This window comes from Styela clava, chromosome 1, assembly GCF_964204865.1.
Source record: "Styela clava chromosome 1, kaStyClav1.hap1.2, whole genome shotgun sequence".
Lineage (NCBI taxonomy): Eukaryota > Metazoa > Chordata > Ascidiacea > Stolidobranchia > Styelidae > Styela > Styela clava.
In genome coordinates, this window is record NC_135250.1 from 24,072,621 (window position 1) to 24,096,730 (window position 24,110).

The following is a 24,110-nucleotide window of genomic DNA, read 5'->3' on the forward strand; positions in this document are numbered from 1 at the left end:
AATAATATTGAAGTAAAGTGATACAAAACAAACAAAATAAAACGAGGGAAAGAAAAAAAGTGAATCAAAAAAAATGGTAGGGTTGAAGAAAAGCAGATGGTGAGAGTAATCAAAATAATACTAAAAATTATATACATATTCACATAAAAAGTAATGCGACAAAAGCAATACCATAACTTTTTCGGCGCTCCGGAAGTGTTTGGGAGGTAATATGGAGGAAACTAATTTTGTTCGCCTATTTTACATCAAGTTGTGTAAAGGGACTGAAAGTTATGGGTGGGAAGTATATTCAATTGGCTAACACAGACAGTTCACGAACTCGTAATAGAACCAAAATAAGGAAAATCGGAATAAAATTATGGCCTGACCTTAACCTGGTACACACACTACAGGAGTAACTCTTTTTCTGCTAAAATGTTTAGATTGTAGATAAATCTTTGGCTAATTATTGTCAATGGGCAGATTCAGTTGGTTCACGAGAAACAAACTCTTGGGTAACATGCTGTTTGAAATGTCAATAAAATACAGTCCAAATACTCATATGTGTTTATCAAAGTAAATATTGTATAGTAATAAGAATCATATAAATATAGTGAGATATCAGCATATCGGTGGGTTCATTTAAATTCCAAACATTTTTTTCAATTAATATGGATATCATACTATCACAGAAAATTTGTAAATGAATATGCAAGCATTCCTATTAGAATTTTATGACCTTCAATAGACTTAATATGTATCGTCATATACAAAATACAATACAAAATTGTTTTTCCAAGTTTATAAGACCCAAAATGGTATACTTATTTTTAACACGGGTAGATAGTACATAATAATTTTTATTAAATCTAATTTTATCACGCTTTTGAGGTATCAAGTTTAAATGTTTTTCACAATGTTTATCTGAAAAATATCATGTGATATTTGATTTAAACTTCGTAACCGAACCGAGGAAATATCACTTTAGGGACAGGAGTGGGAGGAGGAGAAGTAGGGAGGGTGAGGTGTGAGAAATACTAAAAATGGGTTCGTTGTTTTACGTTTTGTTTGAAACAGAATACTTATGCTTATAAAAGCGATAATAAACAGTGATTGTAGTACCGAAAGAGTTGTAAACAAAAGAAAATTCTGAAGATAACGAGCAGGAACATAAACACAGCTTAAGGTTGAAGAAAACAATTCAAACCTCAGAAATTTCTTATATCATTTGCCTAGATCTTCTGAGCAAGGATAAAAGTCATTGCAAACTTATAATATTTTGCAACTGTTAAACGTCTATTCCGAGGAACTCATGACTCATTGAACTTTGGCAAATTGGTCAACCAAATCTATGAGCAACCAGGTTAAGAAGTTTCTTTTTCCCTTTATAAACCATCTTCAAATTTGCAGTCAGATGAGCAAAACGTGCTGGTCCATTTGAAGCGAGTAGAAACGTTTCACGAGCCTAAAATAGGACATTGTATCAAGAGTTGCTGAGCAAATATACAGGTAAATAAATTGTTTAAAATAATCTCCAATGTTGAATTACACCAAAGTAAGTTATATTAGTATATGTTTAATAGGATTTGCCGTATGTTTACGTGAAAAACCACGACGTTGTCTTGTGGCCTGTTGTGCCTTGGATCGAAGAGAGTCGGGTTGCGTTTTCGTTGTTGCTGATATATGTTAAGTTGATTTGTGGTATTTTATCACAGTCACAGTACCAGATTGCGAACTTTTGATTTTATCGTAGCACATTGCGTTCAAAAGGTAAATGGAAACCTGCGACATACGCAGCCCCACTATAATATTGTAAAATGAAAATTACAAGTTCATTATTACATGTTTGTGTATAGTGAATGTATTTGCTTACCTTATTCAAAAAATCGATAAATTCGGTGTAGTGTCTAGGACTTATGTGACTGAGTTTTGCATGAATTGTACTGACGTATGCGGAAATAGCAACTTCAAGCAAAGGACGGAGTATTGGACCATCAGCTCGCAAACTTCTTTCTCCAAAGTGTGCTGTAGGTAAAAGACAAAGTTTAACAAATTTTCATAAAAAATTAGGTTTATATTTACATGTTTTTTATGATACTTTGAAGATTGCATTTTAGGTGACCGTACATTTGAACCCATGTACATTTTTGAACCCATGCGTATATCCACGGGTTCAATCTATATTCGGGTGCTAAAACCCATGGGTTAGGGTTAGTATGGGTTTAACTATCCGTGAAACAAAAAAAATTCCATAGGTGCAATAGCATACAGGTGCAATTGTCATGGGTTCAAATGTACGTGGGTTCAAATGTAATGGAACCTGCATTTTATGCTATAGCTAATTTCGCGATTATTTTATTTCAATCTCATGTCATTTGTGTGCTATCCGATTTTGACAGACTATTTTCGATACATGAATATATGAAATATTGATTTATAAATGTACCATGTTATAGTATATATAGAAGTAAAATTTGCTTCGTAGTTTAAACCGCAACTGCTCAAATATAGTCCAACTTACCCAGATTCGTTGTGTCTCTTGAGTTAACACCTGACGTGCAAGTTCGTAGAACATCAGATATGACGGAAGCACATTTCACATTACGACTGACCACAGATACCATTTGTGTAAGTTCATTCCGACCTGTTAACATGGTTTTAAATGTATTAATGACGCACCATAGTCGCATTTATTCAATATTAATTCAATATTAAACAAAATTTGCTTTTTTTACTATAGGACCAATTGCTTTCGAATTTTCAGTGGTTAAAGATTGTTTTTGTCGTTAGAAGGCTATTATTTTTTATTTATTTCATGAATTTTTGTGGCCTTCATGGAATTCATTTTCACATTGAAGTGTTGTGTGATGCCGTCATCAAAATTAGAATTTGCGCACCGCGTGGTGAAGCCGCGAAGGACTACTAACGCTAAGGAACATTACCCATATACGCGTACGGTAAAATATTTGATGCTACTTCGTTTTGGCCTTCGTGTTCATATATTTTTGCATTATACTGTTGTTTTAGTCTATTTCCAGAATGTGCTTATGACTTACCTAACGATTGAGCAAGCTGCATTGTCCAAAGAAGGTCACTTGTAGCAGGATGTGTGTCATGATTGAAAGCAATGGTGAGACAACGCGTAGCAGCAAAAGCAACAGTAAATGATCTTTGTCTTAATCCAAGTTGTTCAAGATATCTGAAAGAAAATTGAAAAATATGTGAATATGTTGCCCCTGTTTTGGTGGGCACTATTTCATTCACCAGAGTTGCAAAATTGAACTAATATAATTATGAGCAAATCAAAATTAACTGATCAAAAATGTTAGCCCGAGAGTAGCCGAAGAGACTAGTTGGGATATGTGTTCAGCCATTTTGATTTCACTATATAATACCGGCAGTCAGAGCCTACGAATACACTAACACTGAGGTAGGTAAGAAAATTTGCTGGTCCGTAGGGCTCTGTTGCAATAGAGAGATATCTTCATATCAATACCGTGATATAACACTACACCCCACACTGCACGCTTTAAATGTATTTAAAAATTACCTCGCTATATTATACAGTTGAGCTGCATCCATTCTTCTTTTGTTTGACGAATCGATAACAACATGATAAGCAGCGTCGAAGGCAGAAGGCAAATTCTCGCACAAAGTGAGGCAGGGTAAAGCACATGATTGAGGATCTAAAACATGGTGAAGACTTAGCAAGAAGAAGAACACTGGAATCTTTTTTTGCCTAGGCGAGCTATTGACTACCATAACAATATCCAAGTATAATACAAATTTAACAGAACATATAATTTTACCTTTGACTGCACATTGAATTGCCATTTGACATACACAGTGAAATAATTCGTCTCTTTGTCTAGGGTCAAGGTTGAGTCTCATCGCAGTATTAGGCGAAACCACACAGTTGGCAACCATTGTCGTTGCTTCTACTGGAGTGAAAAGTGTGTTCCACGTCTGAAAAAATGAAATACAACGAATTTATTCTGCTGTAAACTGCCATCGTATAATTCAAATAAGCATTATGATACATCACGTATCAAAACGAAACAATCCATCTTATTTCCGATCAGTATTTTAAGATGTCGACGAAGACGACCCAATTCCACCCAAAATTTTGCTTTACGAAAATAATCTCTATAAACTTTACGCTGATCCATTTATCTTAGCATTGGGATCTTGTTCAAAATTATTATGCATGATACTTGTTTATACAAATAAAAATACAAGCTCAAATTCACCCTTATGATTGATATAAGAGCACATAGTCCAATCTCAGTTGCACAAGTTACCAACCATCCAACCATTTCTGTTCTTCTCCAAGTACCACCACGTATTGTCATTCGCAAGACCTTAAAATGATAGTAAATATTATAAAATCCAGCACACAAAATGCTCTCCGTCTTTTCATTTTACGTAGGGGTGGTAGTGTTTTACCATTAGCGATGAAGCTATTTGTAATTGATTGATCATCTGCAATGGTATATACGCCATTTTCTGGATAGTCAAATACATTTATATTTAAGTTAAAGATTGAAGTGTAGTGTCACATCTTAAAATTAAAGTGGAGTGTTTGAACATACAGAATTATAGTAATAATTATAGTTAGCTAACTGTGAATTATTCTGGAATTTCGTGTTATTATATTGTGTTTTGAATTGACTGCAATGTACTTTGCTATACATGACAATACATAAAAATAACAAGGGTCGTATCTTCACCTGCATTCCCATTTGCAAAGCAACGTTAAGCATTAAAGAATCTGGAGACCCAAGTGGTGGTGTTGCTGCTTTGTATGCGTCGTGTGAAAGTTGAAAAATATGAGTTGGATTACAGATATATTTCTGTACACTTTCGACCACTTCTCCCAGAAGTAGAACTTCACCTGAAGACGACAATAAGTTTATATTATATTCTTTACGTACTTTTATTGCAAAGATGGGTATCATCTCCCATGTATGTGTCATTATTTCCCAAGCGTCGTTATAAATTAATTACATTGACAAAAAACCGAGAACGCATAGACTTTGCTAACAATTTGATCAATAAATCTAAATCTACTTTGCTATTTTCTACAGGCTGTCAAGTATATTTGAAAAGGCAAATACCTTTCGCTGTTTGAATCAATATTGAAGCTAAAGAGCATTGATTCGCTTCCAATTTATCCATGATATGCCATCTTGTACCCGGTTGAGGTCTGTGATATGCTCGCTGTTCCGGAAACGTAGAACCTATAGCGGAATGCTCATGTCCTGGTGCCACCACATGAGAGTGTAGATCAGGATAAAAATTCGGCTCGTGACGATGATAAACCGGAGTTTTCATTGCTCGAATTCCAACCCTTTATTCGAAAAGTTAAATTTTAAGTTACGTCATTGAAAATGGAAATAAAATTTTTCAAGATCATTTTCTAACCTGAAAGCAAGCTTGCGGTCATATGGAAGTATCGACTGGAATAGGTACTTTGCAAAGCTGTGAAGTGGAACAGATTCTCTGTGAAGTGGTAGACCAAGACCACTTGTAGGTCCACCTGAAGATTGAATTTTTTCAATGAAACGCCAATGTACGTAGTTTACGTGAATCTTTCCTTACTTTACAATAATATGTCTCGAAGTTTTTTGGCGAACAAAAACGCATATTACAAAAAATATTCCTTACCTTCAACCAATGTTTGACAAACGTTTTTCAATACCGTGATCATTTCGTCGTCGAGTTCAAGATTATTCAAATGATTTATCAGTGATAATTCACTAGAAATCATTTTATCCTGTAAATTGAAAATGATTTTTAGCACAAGACAATTAGACTATTGCACGGATATTCCCCGATCCTCTGGGATGGTTTTATTGTGGTTCCGTTCCACTAAAAAGGTTGAAAACCACAGATTTAACTTGTCAAACTTGCATACCTGGCTGTGTTGGCCCTCCGGCATAAGTCTCTGTTGTCCCATGATTAACAAAGTTATTTCAAAAGCTGCAAGTTTAGTGGAATCGGTATCAATAGATTGTTCACAAAGTTCTGCAAAAAAAGTTAAATGAATGATGGAGACAAAACAAAATATACATTTGATAATTAAAGATTATTTGTGGGGTAAGAAATCAAAGCTCAGCTGTATAAGTTAATTTAAAAAGTTGTATTTGCAAATATAAGCTTACCTTTGGCTCCAATCAAGGTATCAAATAATATGTGGACCGGTCGAAGAGGATGGCCAATCAGACCTTGTGATAATTTTGGAAGCAATGTTTCATCTAGAGTTTTCGTATCTGAAAAATAATAAAAATTGATAAAGCTTGATGCACAGATATACGTAATGAGTTATAAACATTAAAACTAGTTGAATAAACGACAATGCCAATTGTAACGTGATTCGTTGCGGGAATAATTTATTTTGAATACTTCAGATATTGAGATCAAGTTATTTTGTAAAAGATAGCGGATTGATAAAAACAAACTTTATCACTTTCCAATGATAAGGAAAAAAGTTACTTCCTACAAGCGGTGCATGTATTGCTATGGATAAAACTGGTAGTAACCACTCTCTGTATATTTGCTATTGTTAGATAAAATGGTTGATAATATTTCGTCCAGTACAATTTTTATTATTGTAAATCTAATTCTTACCTTTACTGGTTTGATGTTCTTTGTAAGTGTTGAAATTTGACATGAACTTTCTCTTTATTGTTCGAGTAATGGCACATGCAAGAGCAATGGCTTCTTTCTGGCATCCATGAGAACGCAGGGCTTCGACTCTGGCACAGGCGGTAGGAACGTATTCTGAAAACAAAGAAAAAATACACATGTTAAGTTTGAAAATTGTTTAATTTTTGACAACGACCCTTCTGTGCTGATTATGTTATCACCTTCAGTGGTCATAACCAGTGGTGGAATTCAGCCGGTTCGCACCGGTTCTATACAACCGTACGGAATTTTATAAAATCAGCGAACTGGTTAGCATTACTGGATACTCCCACCACTGGTCATAACTGAAATGTTACAATACACCAGTCAACTTACCATGCCACAGAGGTTTTCCTTCGTCATCGTGAAATTCTTGAGTTTGATCATTTTGAAACTTTGGGCGACTTGACTCTGAAGAAGACTTGCAATCATCCAAAATTCTTCGTAAATGTACGTCATCCCAACGCATAGTTCCTGCATCAATGGCTCGTGATAACACAGTGCGACCTGAAGATGAAAATGACTCAATTGAAATTGCTTGTTTCAGATATAATGTGTCAAACTTTCAATGCCAAAGTGATGAATAGTCACTAAATGAATCTTGCAAAAAGCGTACCAGAACGTGGAGCTTGTCCATAATGATTCTGCTCCTCTTCTCCCGATTCAGGAGGGCAATGTGGCTGTGATCCCCATTCTTGAAGTTGAACTACAAATGATTGTCTCTCTTGTGATGATATCTTTGGATTTAAAACTACGCAGACCCACAATAAACCTGTAAAAAGATATCCATATCAATTTTGTAAATAAACTGTATAAAATTAAATAATAGACTCATAGACTCATACCTAATTGATCCCACATAATTCTGCATATATCAGGTTGAGGTGGAAGCAAGGATTGAGTTGATTGGTTATGATTGTGTGTACTGCAGTGTTGCATCAGTTCGTTTGTGATCAAAGTTAATAGTCGAGATCCATTGCTGTCCCGAGCTTTCAGCATTTCTCGTACCTAGAATTGAGATGAACGTATCAGTTCCATTTTATTCCAATTTACTTATTTTAGTTCTATTACCAGTTCGGGGACTAGCCAAGTGACTCCCGTTGTTTTTGTACCTGAAATTATGGCCTAACCCTAACCTGGTACACATAATACGTTCCGGTGTCCGCCATCTTAGTTCACATACTTTAAGAGCACCGAATAAAAAATATATATAAATCTGTTGACTTGTTTAAATAAGAAACATAGAGATTTGGATCCTATTTTAAATATCTCTCAGGTATCAGTTGGTGCTTGTTTGGAGTATCTAAATTTCTGTGCTGCATGGAAATACTATAAAATTAAAAATATACCTTGGTCAAGAGACTTTGTAATTGTAACGCACTCTCTTGTTTATTTGTATTTTGCAATAAATTTGAAACATGACGGGTTGCTTTCTTATCTTCCAGAGACCATCGATCCTCGTCTATAAGACCTGGATAGAAAACACATTAAAATTTGAAGGATATATACCAATCAGAGGCTTCACAGTATTCTTTAAAATGTGCCACGAAGAATACATATGGCAACCATTATTTTAACTATCTACAAGACACTCACCAGCTCCCGCTGTAGGATCAGGAGCGCCTCTGATCACATTCAGTTCTGACATTGGGTCAAACAAAGAGTCAGCAACTTTTTGTGCAGCTGGAAGAACTCGATTATGGCGTGCAAGAAGATACTGCGTTAATTTTTGAAGTTGATCTCGATCCATTTGTTGCAAAGTTTCAGATATTGGTGATCGAATTGTAACCTGTTAACAAATTGATAACTTTAAAATTTTTCTGCAACATTTCAACCAGAAAGTTTATTCTAATCAGTGGTTCGTTAGGTTATTGAACACGAAGTTGATATATATATATATATTCTTGGCAAATAGTGTACCAATGTATTTCAAATTTCAGTAATTGAAGATGATAGGTACATTCAATTCAAATTACCTTATGCGGCTTTCGAATCCTGAAGATTGCCAGCGCCACCACGTGTTTACAGAAAAATATTTCTCCACTGTTGCAGTCACAAGACGCAGATGTGATTTTGCATCGATCAAATGTGATAGCTACATGAAACGTTCCAGAGGCATCTTGCCTGAGTTGACTGTAGAAAAATTTTAATCACAATTAGATTCAAATGTTAATGAAATAAAAAAAAAACATTGTTGTATGGTATAAATAGACGGTCGTCAAACAATTTGACAATTTTTACATGTAATTCAGACACTCAATGTGATACCATTGTCTGTTATAGTTGAAGAGGATAAAATATGCTGTATGTCCGCCACTAATCCTAAAATTAATTGTTTGATATCACAGAAACAGCGCCAGACTTCCAACTGAGATTAAATTGGGAGGTTACTCGTGTGTTTATAGTTTCTTATCTTACTTCTGCCATTAAATTTGATAAAATGCGAGCTGGAAATTTTGTTTTCATGAAAGAGTAAACTTTCGGTAATTCGAGTTAGGTGTAATGGTTTTGTAAATTTGGGTAACTACTGGTATAAAATATTCAACTATGACTTTGTATCGTCAATTTACATCTTTATTATTCCATTGAATTTTATTTTTCGACAGTGATTGGCATTGGAAGAGTAGAATGCTAGAAGCCCTTAAGTTGAATCTTATTTATCATCATCTCAGTTTCAAGTAGGATAATCTGCTTATCATTTTACTAAAGTTTGTTTACCTTTGCCCAGGTGTTGCATTCGATCCATCTTGTTCCACTTTTCCGCTCAAATGGAAACCTATAACGCAGAAACAAGAATTATTATTCAAATCTGATAAATTTTCATAAAATGAAGATAATATTTTTTCGAGTATCATAATAAGTCTACTTGGTGAGCTATGTTTGAGTCGGGAAAACTACTTGGTTTTTTGAATAAAATCCTATTTTTGATAATTCGGAAAAACGTAAATCGAAATATGTCATCACAAATTTTGAATTAGCAATATGCATGGAGATAAGTGTATTTCCCGCTTTTCTCATTTTCTTACTTGTTCAATTCCCAACAATTTTTTTATGTAAATCTCATGTAAATAACAAAGATTCTGTCTGTCGGTAATATACGACAAGGAAGCCAAGAAAACCGCAAGATATGTAGGTAAACCAAAACACCATTGAAACGAAATCACGCGTGGATTTCATTCAACCGTGAAAATATCTATGCCCATCACGTTTACGCCACGCCTGGTTGCTAATCTTCAAATAGATGCACACTGCACAGGGTAAGTGGTTTTCCCTAAAATTAATTTTGATTATTTTATCTGGGTCATGTCAAACAACACCCAAAGATAATGTTTTAAAATTAGCATACTATAAAAAATATGCATCAAATTCTGTCGTTTCTGACAGTAATTCAAATTCCATACACATTCATGCAATACTCAACATCGGGGTCGCTCGTAACTACAAACTAATGCACTATATATAAAGAATAATTAAGTATTTTAACTTCAAAATTAGCGAGATGGCATTCTAGATAACAAATATTCCATTGGAATTGATTACTTTCCCAATGGTGTTAATCCTCAAAAAAAATTCAAATCTAAATCGCCATGAAAGGCATAGTTTTGTTTAGGAAATTAATTTTCATTGTCCAGTGTTGTAATTAAATCAAGCGTAGTTTTTTATATTTGGCACTGACGATTTAGGCATACTAAGATATTATCACTTCCATACAAATGTATAATGACATTGATCATGCGTTGTTAGACGACCCGATTTATCAAATTTGATTTCATGAGATGCGCTGAGATAATTTAAATAACAATGGTTTTGATAACTATGGAGAATGGATTATCTAGATATAAGGCCCTTTATGTATTGAAGAAGCGATTGCTTTTTTATATCTTAGTTTTCTATGAAAGTTATTTCTTCATCGCGATTCTGCTATTCTATACATGACATTCAATATTTGCGCTTTCGTCGCATCCTCCTCTTTGGCATATTTTATAGACCGTGCTGACTTATTCCGGTTCATTAGAGCGGATTGTGATGCGGCCTATCAGTATTGAACAATAACTTTGATGTTCGGAGACAACAAATAAAAACGTAAAGCTATAGATTGATCACAGAGCAGTTGTCTGTCTTAAAAGAGAATATTTAAAAAAAAAAAATATTGTGGCCCAGGAAGCACCTTGAAGTCTAGAAACAAACCCAATTTCAATATTCAACTATCATATAAATATACAAGACAATATGATTTATGTTTTCTTTTTTTTTGTGAAATAACACAGTCCACTATCTTAAGCCTGGTATTTAAACGCATTCAATTGGATACACATTCTGAGCCAAAATAACGCAATAAACTATTCAATGTTAAATTTCGTGATTCTCCGTGGTTGTAAATATTCTGTAAGACAGACAACATGACGGCTTTTACAAAAATTTGGTGTTTTTGGAACGAGGCGTTTCGTTTTCAACAAAAAACATCTCATCTTTTGATCGCAATTCTAAAGAAAAGCTTGATAGAGAATCTTAGTGAATAGAACATAACAATAGAAAGGGTATGGCTTACCAATGAATGCATAGGAACCCTTTTTGATTGCTATGCCCTAATGAAACTGCATGGAACAAAACAGATCGCTCACAATGAGATATAGGTTAGTGAACGACAGACAATATCGACTAACGACAATGCGACACAATCTCGATTTTAATTTCGATGTTATTGTTCTTGTTTGGACCATAGAAAAATTGCACTCTTAGTCAAATATTTTCTACGTTCCACGTAAGAACCAAATCTTGATAATATAATTTTATTATCTTGAAGATAAGCGCAAATAAATGATAGGTTAGACGTTGATGAAACACGACTGTTGACTAGAACTGTGTAGATAGGTGTCTGTCTATTCAGTGCCGTTCATTGTACAATTCTTTTATTGCTTTATGTTGGAAGAAAATGCCCGAAACACATAAAGCACAATCGATCGAATTCGAGTCTGAGTGACTAACCAGTGATATAATTTTACAGCATTTAAACAAGAGTATCCAAACGACTCATTGAATGGAGCGGAATGTTTGTTTTCCAGAATTTTCTGAAGTAAAATGTGTCATATAATATACGTCCGATTACGAATAAACAATTATAGCCGGCTTTTCAGTTCATTTTAATGGCCCCGTACATTAATATTGCAATATTTGCGGGCCTGTTCAACTGTGTATGTATTTACAGTCCCGATTAACTTACGAATTATGAAGTGTATGTAATTTAGATTTGAAAATTTCAATACATGACCTACATCACTTTATTTCACATAACTAATAATATTTTAGATCTAAGGAGAACCGAACAAAGTTTACCCAATATGGCTCGTTAAAATGACGTTTCAAATAAATAACCGAAGGATCGTAAAATTGATGATTTCTGAGTGTTTGAATGGTAAAACAAAACAATATTTGCGATTTGTCAACTTTGTGTGAGCTATGAATAAGAGCAAAGTCCTAGCGATCGAATGACCAAAACTGAGTATTCAATGCGACCAAACTCAGACGTCAAAATTGCAAACTCCACAAAAATATTTTCACAAGAAATAGTCGATTTTAGCTACTTTTTTGTTAAGAACCTTTTCGTTCATCATAGCCCATACCTAATTTATTCCAACGCGAGCAAGATAAGGGGCATTCGGTTAAACCAAAGATCATGAATCATCAAAAATAGGAAAATAAACTTTATAGTTACTTTCTATACTTGAAACGAAGAACCAACTTTTTTCTCGCATTTTTCTTTTCACAAAAGCGAAAATCGGTGCTAACAATCTGTTGAATGTGTGAATAATCAGACCCCAATTTATTATAACGTTACAAAAATCTGTAATATATTTCCCCTTTGGCCATTCACACAACAGCTGTTAGAAATGGAAATTTTCTTTTGTTTGTAGTTTTACGTTCAACCCCTCAGCGTCATTTATTATTGATAAGAAAAGTAAGATGAAGTAATACAAAATGACGTCATACAATACATCATCCGATTAATTTACCTAAATGAAACGGATCTAATAGAATTTAAAACTATAAATGTAAATTTGGGTTCAATGTGACTGAAATGCAAACATGCCTATATTTAGATACCTATATGAGAAAATAATAGATAGCTTACATCGAATTGTTTAAAATATATCCTGCAAAGTCAAAAATGAAAGCAATACAAGTGCTAAATGGAGGAGGTTTAATATTATTAGTATGGGAACCAATAATCAAACAGTAATAAAATTCCAAGCATTAAGCTTTCTATGGTGACATATTTTTCCATATATAGTTGACAGTTGGAACGCATAATTGGAGTATTAAGTATAATTTCCTTTACAAAAGACGCAATATAATCACGCTGTGGTAACAAACACAATGAAAATCGCCAACCCGGAGATATAACCTTTTCACTTGACGGATTCTTTTGTAAAATGAATGCTATATAATGGTGAAATCATTACAGTTAAATGAATCATTTCTTACTGGTGATAGTATTACAGAATTACCGCATTATCCTGTCTTATTGGCACGCTACATAACCTCAGAAATATGCGAGCCCCCGTCGAGCCGGAGATATGCTTCAGTTAAACTGGCGATTAATAACTGAAAGGGTTATGGGATTTGTGTCTTGACAAGGGAGTAGAATTTTAATGACAATGTTAACCCTTTTCAGTCTCAATATTTGTTTTTCATTTCTAAATAGCAAGTATAAATTTGATTGAAGAATTGAGAGAAACTGAAATCTGCAAATTTAGCAATACAAATAAATTTACAACTTGCAACTCACATCTTCATCTGCAGTAAAGCCAATTTAGCGAAAGACTACGAATCGTAGTACATACACATACACGTAAAGCCAAAACAAAACTCAAATTAACTTAAGGTACTAGTTTCGAAAAACTGATCAACTTTGAGCAAATGTGGAGAGGGGTCGTATGTATATATTTATTGCTTATTTATCTGTATTTCATTCTGTTCAACTTATACCACACTTTCTTTTCCATTGAAACAGGGTTAATATTTCAGCAAAGAAAATGGGGCAGCAATGAATATTCGACGTGGGAACGCGTCTGGTGCCGAATTGCGCATAAAGACATCTTTTTGACGTTCAAGTGGCGAAAAATTTACGGTTTCGGAATTTTTCGTCGGTGGATTATTTCCAAACAATCGGTTTGAGTTTCATTTGAGCAAAACCACAAATACAACAAAGCCTGTGTTTAACGCTCAGTCAGACAGCGAGGCGTTGTCGACTAATTCTTCGCCCGTTTGCTATTCAATGCACAATGCTGTTATGATACGCTGGTGTATACATAGTTAAAGCACCGTTAAGTCGAAAATGAGCTGGCAGTCTTCGTTTTGTTAGTGTGTGCCATGTTAAACTCTTCACCAAACGTGATTTCAGACAAACTTTCTTTATAAGAAAAGCGACCCATGGTTGAGACAGGTGCCCTAGTTGAATCACCCACTTTTTGTCGGATTAGTTTTCGGCCCCACATGCCATGATTTCACTCCGCGCCTTTTATGACGTCTCGATTACTCGGCTAATACAGCGCTGCTTTCAATATAATTACACATAATCACTGCTTTTACAAACAAAATTTAGAATTTTTTTCCTAATTTTAAAAGGTCATCAAAAGTGCCACCCTTTTAGTTGGGTGAGCACACATCACAGAAGTTGACAAGCGACACGACGTGGCGCTGTGCACTGGCGCAGAAAGTATGATAAAAGGGGGGTAAGGGGATACAGGGGGTTATATCAAATAACACAGTTTATTATCACTTGGTATAAATAGCTTCAATACCTGACCAAGCTCGTCTACGCTTTGAGATTATAAATGAAAATACATGATTATCCACAAATTTGGAATGATCGGACAAAATCCTTCTGAAGCCTTTTTATTATTATTTACACAAATCATATGTAGTATGATGATTTCCTGGTTATCGCATGGTGATACATCGCGACACGGGAACTTACAAACAAAGCATGGAATAAAGAGAAAATTGTTGATTCGCATCCGTACTTCACATATTTAAACATTCAATGACAAACCACAATTTTAGTAATCCAATCCGTTTAAGCATAAATGGTCTACTTTTAGATATTTTAACGAATTATACATCCATTATAACTTTATTCACATTACACTTTTTAGGTATCTTGAATACTGACTTTCTGTTGTAGCAGCATTGAAATATGCATTAACTGTGACAAAATGGCGTTATTTGGAAACACTACGGGGCGAAACTTTTCAATATTATTTGAGATCGAACGTCTACTCCTGGAATCGGCTAACGTCTAAAAGTTTCAACGTTTGTGACTACTAAATAAAGCATGTTGGAACAGCATTCACGTTTTAAATTGCACAAGGTTTGAAATATCTTTTGAGCATTAATTATTCGATTAAGTACACAATCAAATAATTCAACATCTTTCTGCTTATCCGACATATACAAAAGTATCATTCTGGCATAAACAATACGACCGGAAGCTGGACATTGAACAAATATGCTCATTTTGAAAAGGTATGTGGACGAAGATTCAATTCAAATCAAATTATGTATAAGATTATGATTTCCTTAATCTCTATTTCAATGATTTAATAAAACCATATTACATTAAAGATCGCCATCTTGATGACGGTGCCTTCAATTTTCATGGGAAAATCTTACAAATACTCGGGAAAGCAACAGGACGTATCGCTCACAATAGCTTTGATTTTTAAAGTGTTTTGTGTAGATTTCCCAAGTGTCATTTGAAATCAGAACGGTCTTTCGTAATCCAATTTTGAACGACGATTTCTCTCCGATGACGACGTTCCGTTGCTTTGTTAGCCAAGAAAAGCAATAAATTTATTTTTGCTATAATTCGAAATCATCGTAGAAGAAAGAAGCACGATCGCGAACGAAGGGGGAAAAGAAACGTTGCATATAATTTTAACAGCATTTTACACCCCGGCACTTCATATTTATGACATCTTCAAACGCACAAAATACATTAATATAGGACTTTCGAAGCAGTATCTTTGCGCCATAATATCAACTTTTATTTTACAATGTTCCTATAATTTAAACGCTTGTGACGAAGTCTACTTTAGATTTACCGTTTGCTCAAATTTCCAAGGTATGTGATTGCAACACAAATAAAGATAAGCTTTCTCTCTTATCTGTAGTTTGAGCAATCTATCATGTAATCTGAGCGTGCAAAACTGTATAATGAAGCATTTATCTGCGCTTTACCACTAATAAGTCAAGCTTGAAATTCCAATTTATTCGCAATTTGTGATTAACTGACTATATACTTAGTCGCAGACTAGACCTAACACAAACAAAACACGAGCCGTTTTAGAAAATGGGAATTTCCAAACGAGTAACACAAGAAATACAACACCCCACTTCCACTAGTCAGATAAAGATTTATAGGCACGATGAGTCCAACCAAACTCACGGGTGGGAATATATCATCTTTGGCTCATACTGTGGTATGGAAATTGTTTCTGTGGATGAAATGTTAACAAAGTCCAGTTGAAAATTATTAAAAATGTTGAAGTGAAGAAACTTAGATCACCATACAATGCTTTTTGTTTTAGAGCCGCGTTTGGCGTTTTTGATTAATTTGAAATGAAATCAAATTGAATATCGGACACATGTAAGTTAGATAGAAAGAAATTAAGCAATGCACAAGTGATTTAGGCCTTAGACTTGACTATATTGGCATGACAGGCTTAAGATCTCGCTTTCAAATCTCATGCCCTTTACCTCACCCAAGATGTAATAAATTGGACGGGAAATGTGGAAACTCAAATCAATTGTAGCTTCTTGCCTAAAATTGGATGCTTATACCGAGCTTTTTCGGAGTGGAAATCGAATGAGTAAGTAGTGCATGAAGAAAAATATATGTATTTATATATGTGTAAGGCCTATAACTACTGTAAGAAAGCCAGAATGGTTTTACAAAACAAGTTCGGTTCCTTTTCAGCCGTTTCTGCATAGAAGAACCATGGAATCGGGTTCGCATTTCAAACATCTGTACCACTAATACAGCAGTACAATCAACACAAAAGAAAGATTTACTCTCCAGAATAACACACATCGCGGTACAGAGGACACTCATCTGTACCATTCTATATCGAGGTATAGAATTTTAGGGTAAACGAACACAAACCATTCATAGAGTAGCTCTGAAATAGTGTCCACAATACATAAGTAGGTATAGAAATCGATGCTGGAATGAATGCTTTGTAAAATAGCAAACATAACATAATGGCTAAATGGTGCTTCAAGCGGTTCCGAATCGATGGATGTATAGCTAATTGTGTGTATGGATAAAATTCTGAGTGCAGTGATCGAAAACTTTTAATATGTAGTCCACCACGCATGGCTCGAAGACACGACCAGTCTAATTATTAACGGAAATGCATGATTTAAGTTTGATAGAATCACGACTTAGAACAAAAAAGCAAGGATGTTTCATTGCTTCATCACAAAGGGTGATCTTTATACTCCCCACTTCTATGAAACAATTGAAGCGTAAAGCTTTTGTGTGTCTAGTGGGTCCACAAAAACAATAAAAAATATTTTTCATATAAAAAATGAATCAAAAATCTTAAATGATCTTTTTATTGATGGCGGCCAACGATGAAAATGCATGTGCAAATGGTTAGTGAGTTAAAGTGATGGGGTGAATATGTGTGTGTGTGTGTGTTGTACGAGACTGTTGTCAGCAATCTATGACACCCTATCGTTTCTGAGATCAGTATATCTAAACGCCAGTATCACTAAAAACACATGTTACATCAATATATTAAAAATATATTATACCACTATTTGTGCCAGAGATAATTTCAAAGATATATATAACTGAGAAATACATAATATATCGTGACCGAGAAACAGAATAAATGAATCTTATTGGCCTTTATACATCAATATATCAATACACAAAACTAGTTGTTTGGGTATTCAAATATCTTCACACTTCAGATCTGGCATGATGTTGCATTACACGCTCAGGTCATGACATACACGTTTAAGTCAGTACTTTGTTTCGAAATATCATTTTTAAATAAATGATATTGATAAATTGTTTTGTGTTTAAAAAACAAATATGATCTAGTATCGGCATGCTACGTATATGACAAAGGCAATTTCTTTCATAAATTTGTACAAAAATACATTTCTCTATTTCAATTTCAAAATAGTTTGATATGTGACTTCAGTACATGTCTTTAATCACAAAAAATGTTTGTTACGTATTGTCGAAACGTTTTATTATTTAGTTTCCATATATAGTATTTTCCATTAGTATTACACTGATCATTTATTCATACTTGTATAAAAGACTGCCAATACTTCACCGTATTTATTGAAAATCATGTATGGTAATATGGCGTTTTCTATCATGTGAAAATAGATTAATAGAGAAATGTTTTAGCTGTTGAAAGTAGATTGATTGATTTTGCTTTACAAAGTTCCAAGTTCGCATATATTGTCATTAAACTTGAAACTTAGGATTGGTTAACTTCGAAACATTACGCGATTAAACAAGTCTGTACTTACCGATCTGAAGTGCTTCTTTCACTCGTCCAGTTTCTGCCATCGCTGTTCCTTGTTCAAACGTTAGCTCCTGACCTTCGACCTCTGACGTCACAACTCCAAAATTACTGAAAGATGTTAGACTGTTTTCTCCAATTCGATTTTCTAATTCAGAATTTCTATGATTGGAATTGGGAGGTTGGCTGCTTGTGATGTCTGGCACTTGTCGTTGGGCGGATTGTGATGGCGTCATAGGTGACGTATTTGATGCCGAATACGCGGTACTGTCGTAAGTCAGTGCACTATATCGCCTTATATCGCTCTCTTGTCTGGGAAATGACCAAAATATAAATTTCTGCATAACGGGGGCGGGCACTCTTGAACATTGTTCCTCGACGTGTTGGAAGGGCAATGTCTCTGCGCAAACTTTTGACGCCAAATCCATAAGTCTTTCAGGGCAGCATCTACGACCACCCATTGTTACAGGAACACATTTGTGTTGCAATATACTCTTTTTTAAAACCGCAAAACGGCGAATATTGCAGGCATTTTCATTTCGATGGCGACCAAAACTGTCATTGGAACATCTTCTAGATTTTGACGGCACCTCGCAGTGCACTTCCCCCACAGAGAGTCCAGATATCTCCCGATGTAGTCGCTTCATAATAGATAATCGTTGACTATATCACTAGAATGACTTGTGAAAGCAAAGAATAGTTTATTTCTGCGCTAGGAACAAGATATTCATTGTAAATTATTTTATACCACAACAAGAGTTTATCAGGTCTTGTATCTCGTACAGAGGCACCTTAGAAAGAAATCTCAAGTTCATTGACCAATGTAACGACCTTGAAGCAACGACCAATAGCTTTACATCAATCATTTCTTATATTAAAATATACTGGCAATGCAAGTGTGATATTCAGAGCGTTCTAAATATACAGTGAAAAATTGCTGTTTCATTGAAACGTCTGGCTTCCTCCACGATTTGGCGCCTCGTCTTGAAGTAAAAATAGGAAAGATAAGACCTTACAACATGCATTACGATATATCAGCTAAATAGTCCGCAAAACTTGGTAACATTTCTGATTATTTACCATGTCCACGCGAGAAATACCCTAAATGATTGTCGACACTGGTTATTGCGGACGGCTTTCACATGTCGCGAATATTTGATATTACGCAGAGCTAGTATCACAATTATGTCTGTTCTAAAGTACAGTACTAAACCATACTATAACTATACTATCAGATTCTGCTATTCTAAATCCTTCTGCTAAACTTAAACACTGCCTGAATTATTCCACGAATGCAACTGTCTACAAATGAAATCAACTATGAAATAGATTGAAGTCACTAAAAATATTCCCTCGCCATTTCAGTCTGCCAAGATTTATTTTGAACATATGTAGCACTAAACAACGTGTCGGCCTTTCACGCTGTTCGCTATTTAAACCAGGAAATCCTCGCTAAACACTGATTTAAAGACCTTTTCATGTCTGTTGAACGAACAGGAACCTTTTTCTCTTTCTTATTTGATCGCCAGACATTAATATTCATTATTTCGGACAATGGGAATCGGAAGTGCATGACTGATGCCATCGATCACGCGTGGCGTCTTATTCGAAGGCACGCGTGACCCATTACCATGCCTGGGCGATACTTAGAGACCAATATGACCATATATGAGAAATTCCTTCGCTCCTTTATACATATATGAAGAGCATTCAACAATTACAGAAAGAGGCAACACATGGTGAGTGAGATGGAATATAATAATACGAGAGAATAAATATGGATGAGTGAGAGAAAACATTCGCAAATCAGCTGTGAAAAGTGGAAAACATATTGTCAATAGGCGCACAATATAAAATAAAGAAACATAAAACAACATTCGCACGCCCGACGTCTGGCGCGACGTGACGTAGTTACGTAAAGTGAGAAACATCGTGCGTAAGGTTCAATAAACTGTCAGAGTAAACATGCCCGAATGTAGTTTTGCAGTTTAAATAGCTGAATTAATCCAATTTGAGCGTTATACGTCAAACTGACACAATTATCGATGGGCTAGGCTTGTCCGTAATATCGAAATAGCACAGTTAACTCGTGGTGCAGCAGTTGGAAAATCATATTCCACCATACCACACTTCTAAACGATCATTTATTGGAATCATCTGAGAAGTGAACGTAAGACTCCTCTTTTCCGCAGGACACCCAGTTACGGGTAGGCCTACTTCCGTTTGAGATGTACACGGTCATTCCCATAACGAACCTGGACAGGATGGCCTGTCTCGACGGCTTTGAAATAAATACATAATTATAAAATATGTTCATTCCTCAAGTTTAATTACATTAATAGCAAATGAGTGATTGTCTCATTAATTATCGGACATTTTCTGTCGTAGTGGGAGACCACTTTTAGAATGTCCTAATCATTCGAGTGATACATGAAACCTCATTCTTCGAATTAATAATGAAAACGTGAAGAAATGAAATTTGTAAGAACGAAAAGTCGAAATTCAAGTCTGTTGGGAATTCGGACACGGTGTTTCGAAATCCAAAAATCGAACAGATCAAGAATATCCCTGTTACAACGTACTATCACGGCCTAGCCTTGGCCTTCAATAATGTGACTATCTATACGTTTGGCTAAGCTTGGCAATATTTTTAAGCAATGTTTTGTGTTGTGTCATTATTGCACTTTCCATTGAACATTTTGAATGAAAATTGCAAATTTCAAATATAATTACACAAAAAATTGAGAAAAATTAGATTGTTTGTACAAACAATATATCCGTATTAAAATAAATTAAAATAACAAAACTAAATTTTTATTCTACAAGTAAAGGATTTGTGATTTTTTGCATTTCAAAATTGTTTTGAGTTGAATATTCATCTTGTCGACGATAGATTAAAGCTTTTCTCGCGTCCTATGGGAGTTGGTAAATTGAAAAGCACCGAAGTGGTCTGGTAGGTCGTGATCTGTAGCGGGAATACTATTTTGACAAATACAAGAATTTCTTTCAAGGAAAAATCAATTGTGATTTCTCGAGGGTATACAAAATGCTGATTTTTTATGTTCGGACACAAAGCGAAAATTTTTAAAGAAACATCAGATTCACGTGCCTCTAATTGTCAAAATTGCTTCATTATTTGGACGCCGGTATTAATCTCTTGAGCGAACGCGTGGGCAGAGAATCAAAGTCGATTAAATTTACAAAACCGCAGAATGCACCCTCAGACACAGCCTTCAGCAATTTCACCATATTTAAATTTTTCTCTGGGCTATAATGTATAGTTGTCAACTTCATTTAAAATGCACGCAATGAATATTTTCCGATACATAAAGCATATCAAAATGTGTTAAACAGCTGCGACATGTTTTAATTTTCAATTCGGACATTAGTTAGATGTATATAACAAGTCAAATTGAAATCAACCATTTTTGAATTAGTTACATTGAGCAATTTAATAATCAAACGCATGCCAAGCGATTAAACATTTATAGTCTGTTACTGGCAAATTCGTGGTGACTGTTCAGTCGTTTAGTGTATTGTGGACAATTGTCAACAACCGAACTTTACAAACGAATCTATGATCCATATAGACCACATTTGGTTCAGAAACAAAAAGTATTATGTTATTTACACCTGTACAGTATAACTTAAATTCTATTGAAATAGATACAACAAACAGGTGAACCAGAGCAAATTCTAATTTTTGACATCATAGTTGCCCTGGTTTAGAAATAATCATAATCATCACCGGGATTAGATTCTCGTGTAACCGAATCGTGCGTGCATCCCTTTCCGGATATAACAATTCAAAGCAAAATGTCTGATTAGTAATTACATTGACGACGTTTATTCCACACCTGCTTCAGGGATATCAAGTTGAACTGTGTCAATACTGTACGCAAAAACTGTAAATTTAAATGTAAATTTCACGTAAAATTACAGACATCAAAATAATGAGATTGAGTTGAATAATTGAAAATGTTTGCTTCTGCTAATATACAATATATTATATCAGACTCTGATAGTGGCAATTCATAAATGTGTTTCATAAATTTATAGTTAGATATAACGATTAATGATTGTTCTGACATAATGCTTATAATATTATTATAAAAATATAAGTTTAAATGTGGTAAATTTTGTTTTTGAGCAGTTTGTAATTGCGTACAAATCAAGTCTGAAAATTCAGAATACAAGGGACTCCAATAATTCAAGTTATATTTTACCTAGCATTGGTTTCCTAATTGCTGGTGCAACAGTTTGATTTCATTATTCAACAAATTATTCAAAAGGAATATTTTCTGAATATATTTAATCTTAATATCCCTCACACAAAAAGGTTTTCTTATCAGCCTACTTCCCGCCATGTAATTGTCTCAGGCGCGTATTGTTGTTTACTAATCCCCAAAATGGAAGTCCTGGTCTCTTTGTTTTCCGTCGCTATATTAGTCTTATCTTTGCGTGCCTTCCGCAAATAATTCAAAGCCGATCTAGATTAAGTAAATCGGGGAGAGGATGTTGATTAAAACAGCTGAGATAGGAAGCTACCTATGGTGAAATTGTAAGTGAGTTAATTAACCAGAATATTGATACCATGGAGCATATGAAGAATCGTATGTTGCTGGATTATTTTGACGTTGGATATTATGAATCTTAACTTAGACATTGAAACATAATTTATTTTAAAGGATAAGTCAATTTAATCCTATGCTCATAGATTTATATATTTTTATTCTCGCGAATGAATGTAATTTTCGACATGAAAAAACTAAATAGCAATGCTTGAATACATGGACACGAAGGTTCCATTGGTACCACAAGTAGACCTTAGCTGAAAAAAGATTGGCGGACAAAAGTGACGGAATGAAACCATCCTATTTTTTAATAAAGTATTCCAATGCATTAAATGAAAGCAGCACAATGTTGGGTGCCATATTGGGTTTCATAATAATACTTATCTAGTGATTTTTTCCATCTTTAAGTATTAACAATTTTATATCCGTTGCCCATTAGTTGAAATGATACATTTGTTTCAACAACAACAACAAAAATTTAGCAAAACATTTCACATGTTCACATCGTGTGCAACAAGGTTTTTCTGCAGTTGTCCTTTTGTTTTTGTGCCCATTTGGTGTAAAACAAATCCGTTGTACATTTTACCGCTTAGCGGTTTTACCCTATTTTTATCTCAATGTACGTTGTATTTAGACGCACATTAATCCATAAAATATGGTTATTCCAACCTAGTCAAATTTGACCGACAAAACTTAATTCGATTCTGCCACACCAGTCAGAACTTATATATATATGATATAACACACCGTATTAAATATCCAAAATAAAAAAATAAAAAAAATACTGGCCTGTGCCACAAATCCCAAGCTTTACCATGTAAAATGCTTTGAATACAAATTAATTCATACCCGAATAGTCTTATGAAAATACCAATATTAATCGAAACTCTAGCTCGTTTACGAGTAAATCAAACAATTCTGAAATCCATAGATACAAACTTAACAATCTTGCCGATTATGCAAAAATCTTTGGCGCTATCTACCGATTAGCTCAAATATTGAATTCACAACGCTTTCCGGCACGGTGCAACTTAAACTTCTCGCTGCGAAAACCTTTAGATATCTTTTTAGGAAGAAACATGCTTGCTTTGCATTGAGTTTTTAGTATATGTATCTGACGCAAAGTAGGTAATACGAACTCAAAGTTGAATAAATAAATCTGTATTTTTCATCAATAGCTGAAATTTTAAATAGTTACTAGTATAAGCCCGATAACAAACTCTTCATGCACCGGCCGCAGCCAGCGGGCCTTTATTTGCCGACTCTTGAATTCGATTATTCTTTAATGGAGTGACAATAAGCAGATAACAAACCTAAT

At 34.6% G+C, this 24,110-nt stretch overlaps 1 protein-coding gene across 1 annotated transcript; it reads right to left on the reverse strand.

Annotated features, from left to right (window-relative positions):
- Positions 1-45: 45 nt before the first annotated feature.
- LOC120325388 (zinc finger SWIM domain-containing protein 4-like) lies at positions 46-19,444 on the reverse strand. Its single transcript, XM_039391491.2, has 22 exons — positions 18,226-19,444; positions 9,385-9,442; positions 8,643-8,799; positions 8,263-8,455; positions 8,016-8,137; positions 7,512-7,674; positions 7,283-7,438; positions 7,003-7,173; positions 6,610-6,762; positions 6,144-6,251; positions 5,897-6,006; positions 5,647-5,755; positions 5,404-5,518; positions 5,097-5,329; positions 4,710-4,873; positions 4,230-4,340; positions 3,789-3,945; positions 3,530-3,665; positions 3,036-3,178; positions 2,501-2,623; positions 1,853-2,004; positions 46-1,444 (listed from the first exon to the last, which is right to left on the reverse strand). The coding sequence occupies exons 1-22, from the start codon at positions 18,863-18,865 to the stop codon at positions 1,319-1,321; spliced, it is 3,600 nt and encodes a 1,199-aa protein (XP_039247425.2). The 5' UTR covers positions 18,866-19,444; the 3' UTR covers positions 46-1,318.
- Positions 19,445-24,110: the final 4,666 nt, after the last annotated feature.

What these genes read in the sequence shown, in the direction of transcription:
- LOC120325388 (XM_039391491.2), bottom strand. Translation starts at nt 18,865, where the DNA reads ATGAAGCGACTACATCGGGAGATATCTGGACTCTCTGTGGGGGAAGTG. An exon ending in TGGACAAGCTCCACGTTCTG is followed by an intron (nt 7,174 to 7,282) that starts GTACGCTTTTTG and finishes TTTCATCTTCAG; the next exon opens with GTCGCACTGTGTTATCACGA. An exon ending in CGGAGGGCCAACACAGCCAG is followed by an intron (nt 5,756 to 5,896) that starts GTATGCAAGTTT and finishes TTCAATTTACAG; the next exon opens with GATAAAATGATTTCTAGTGA.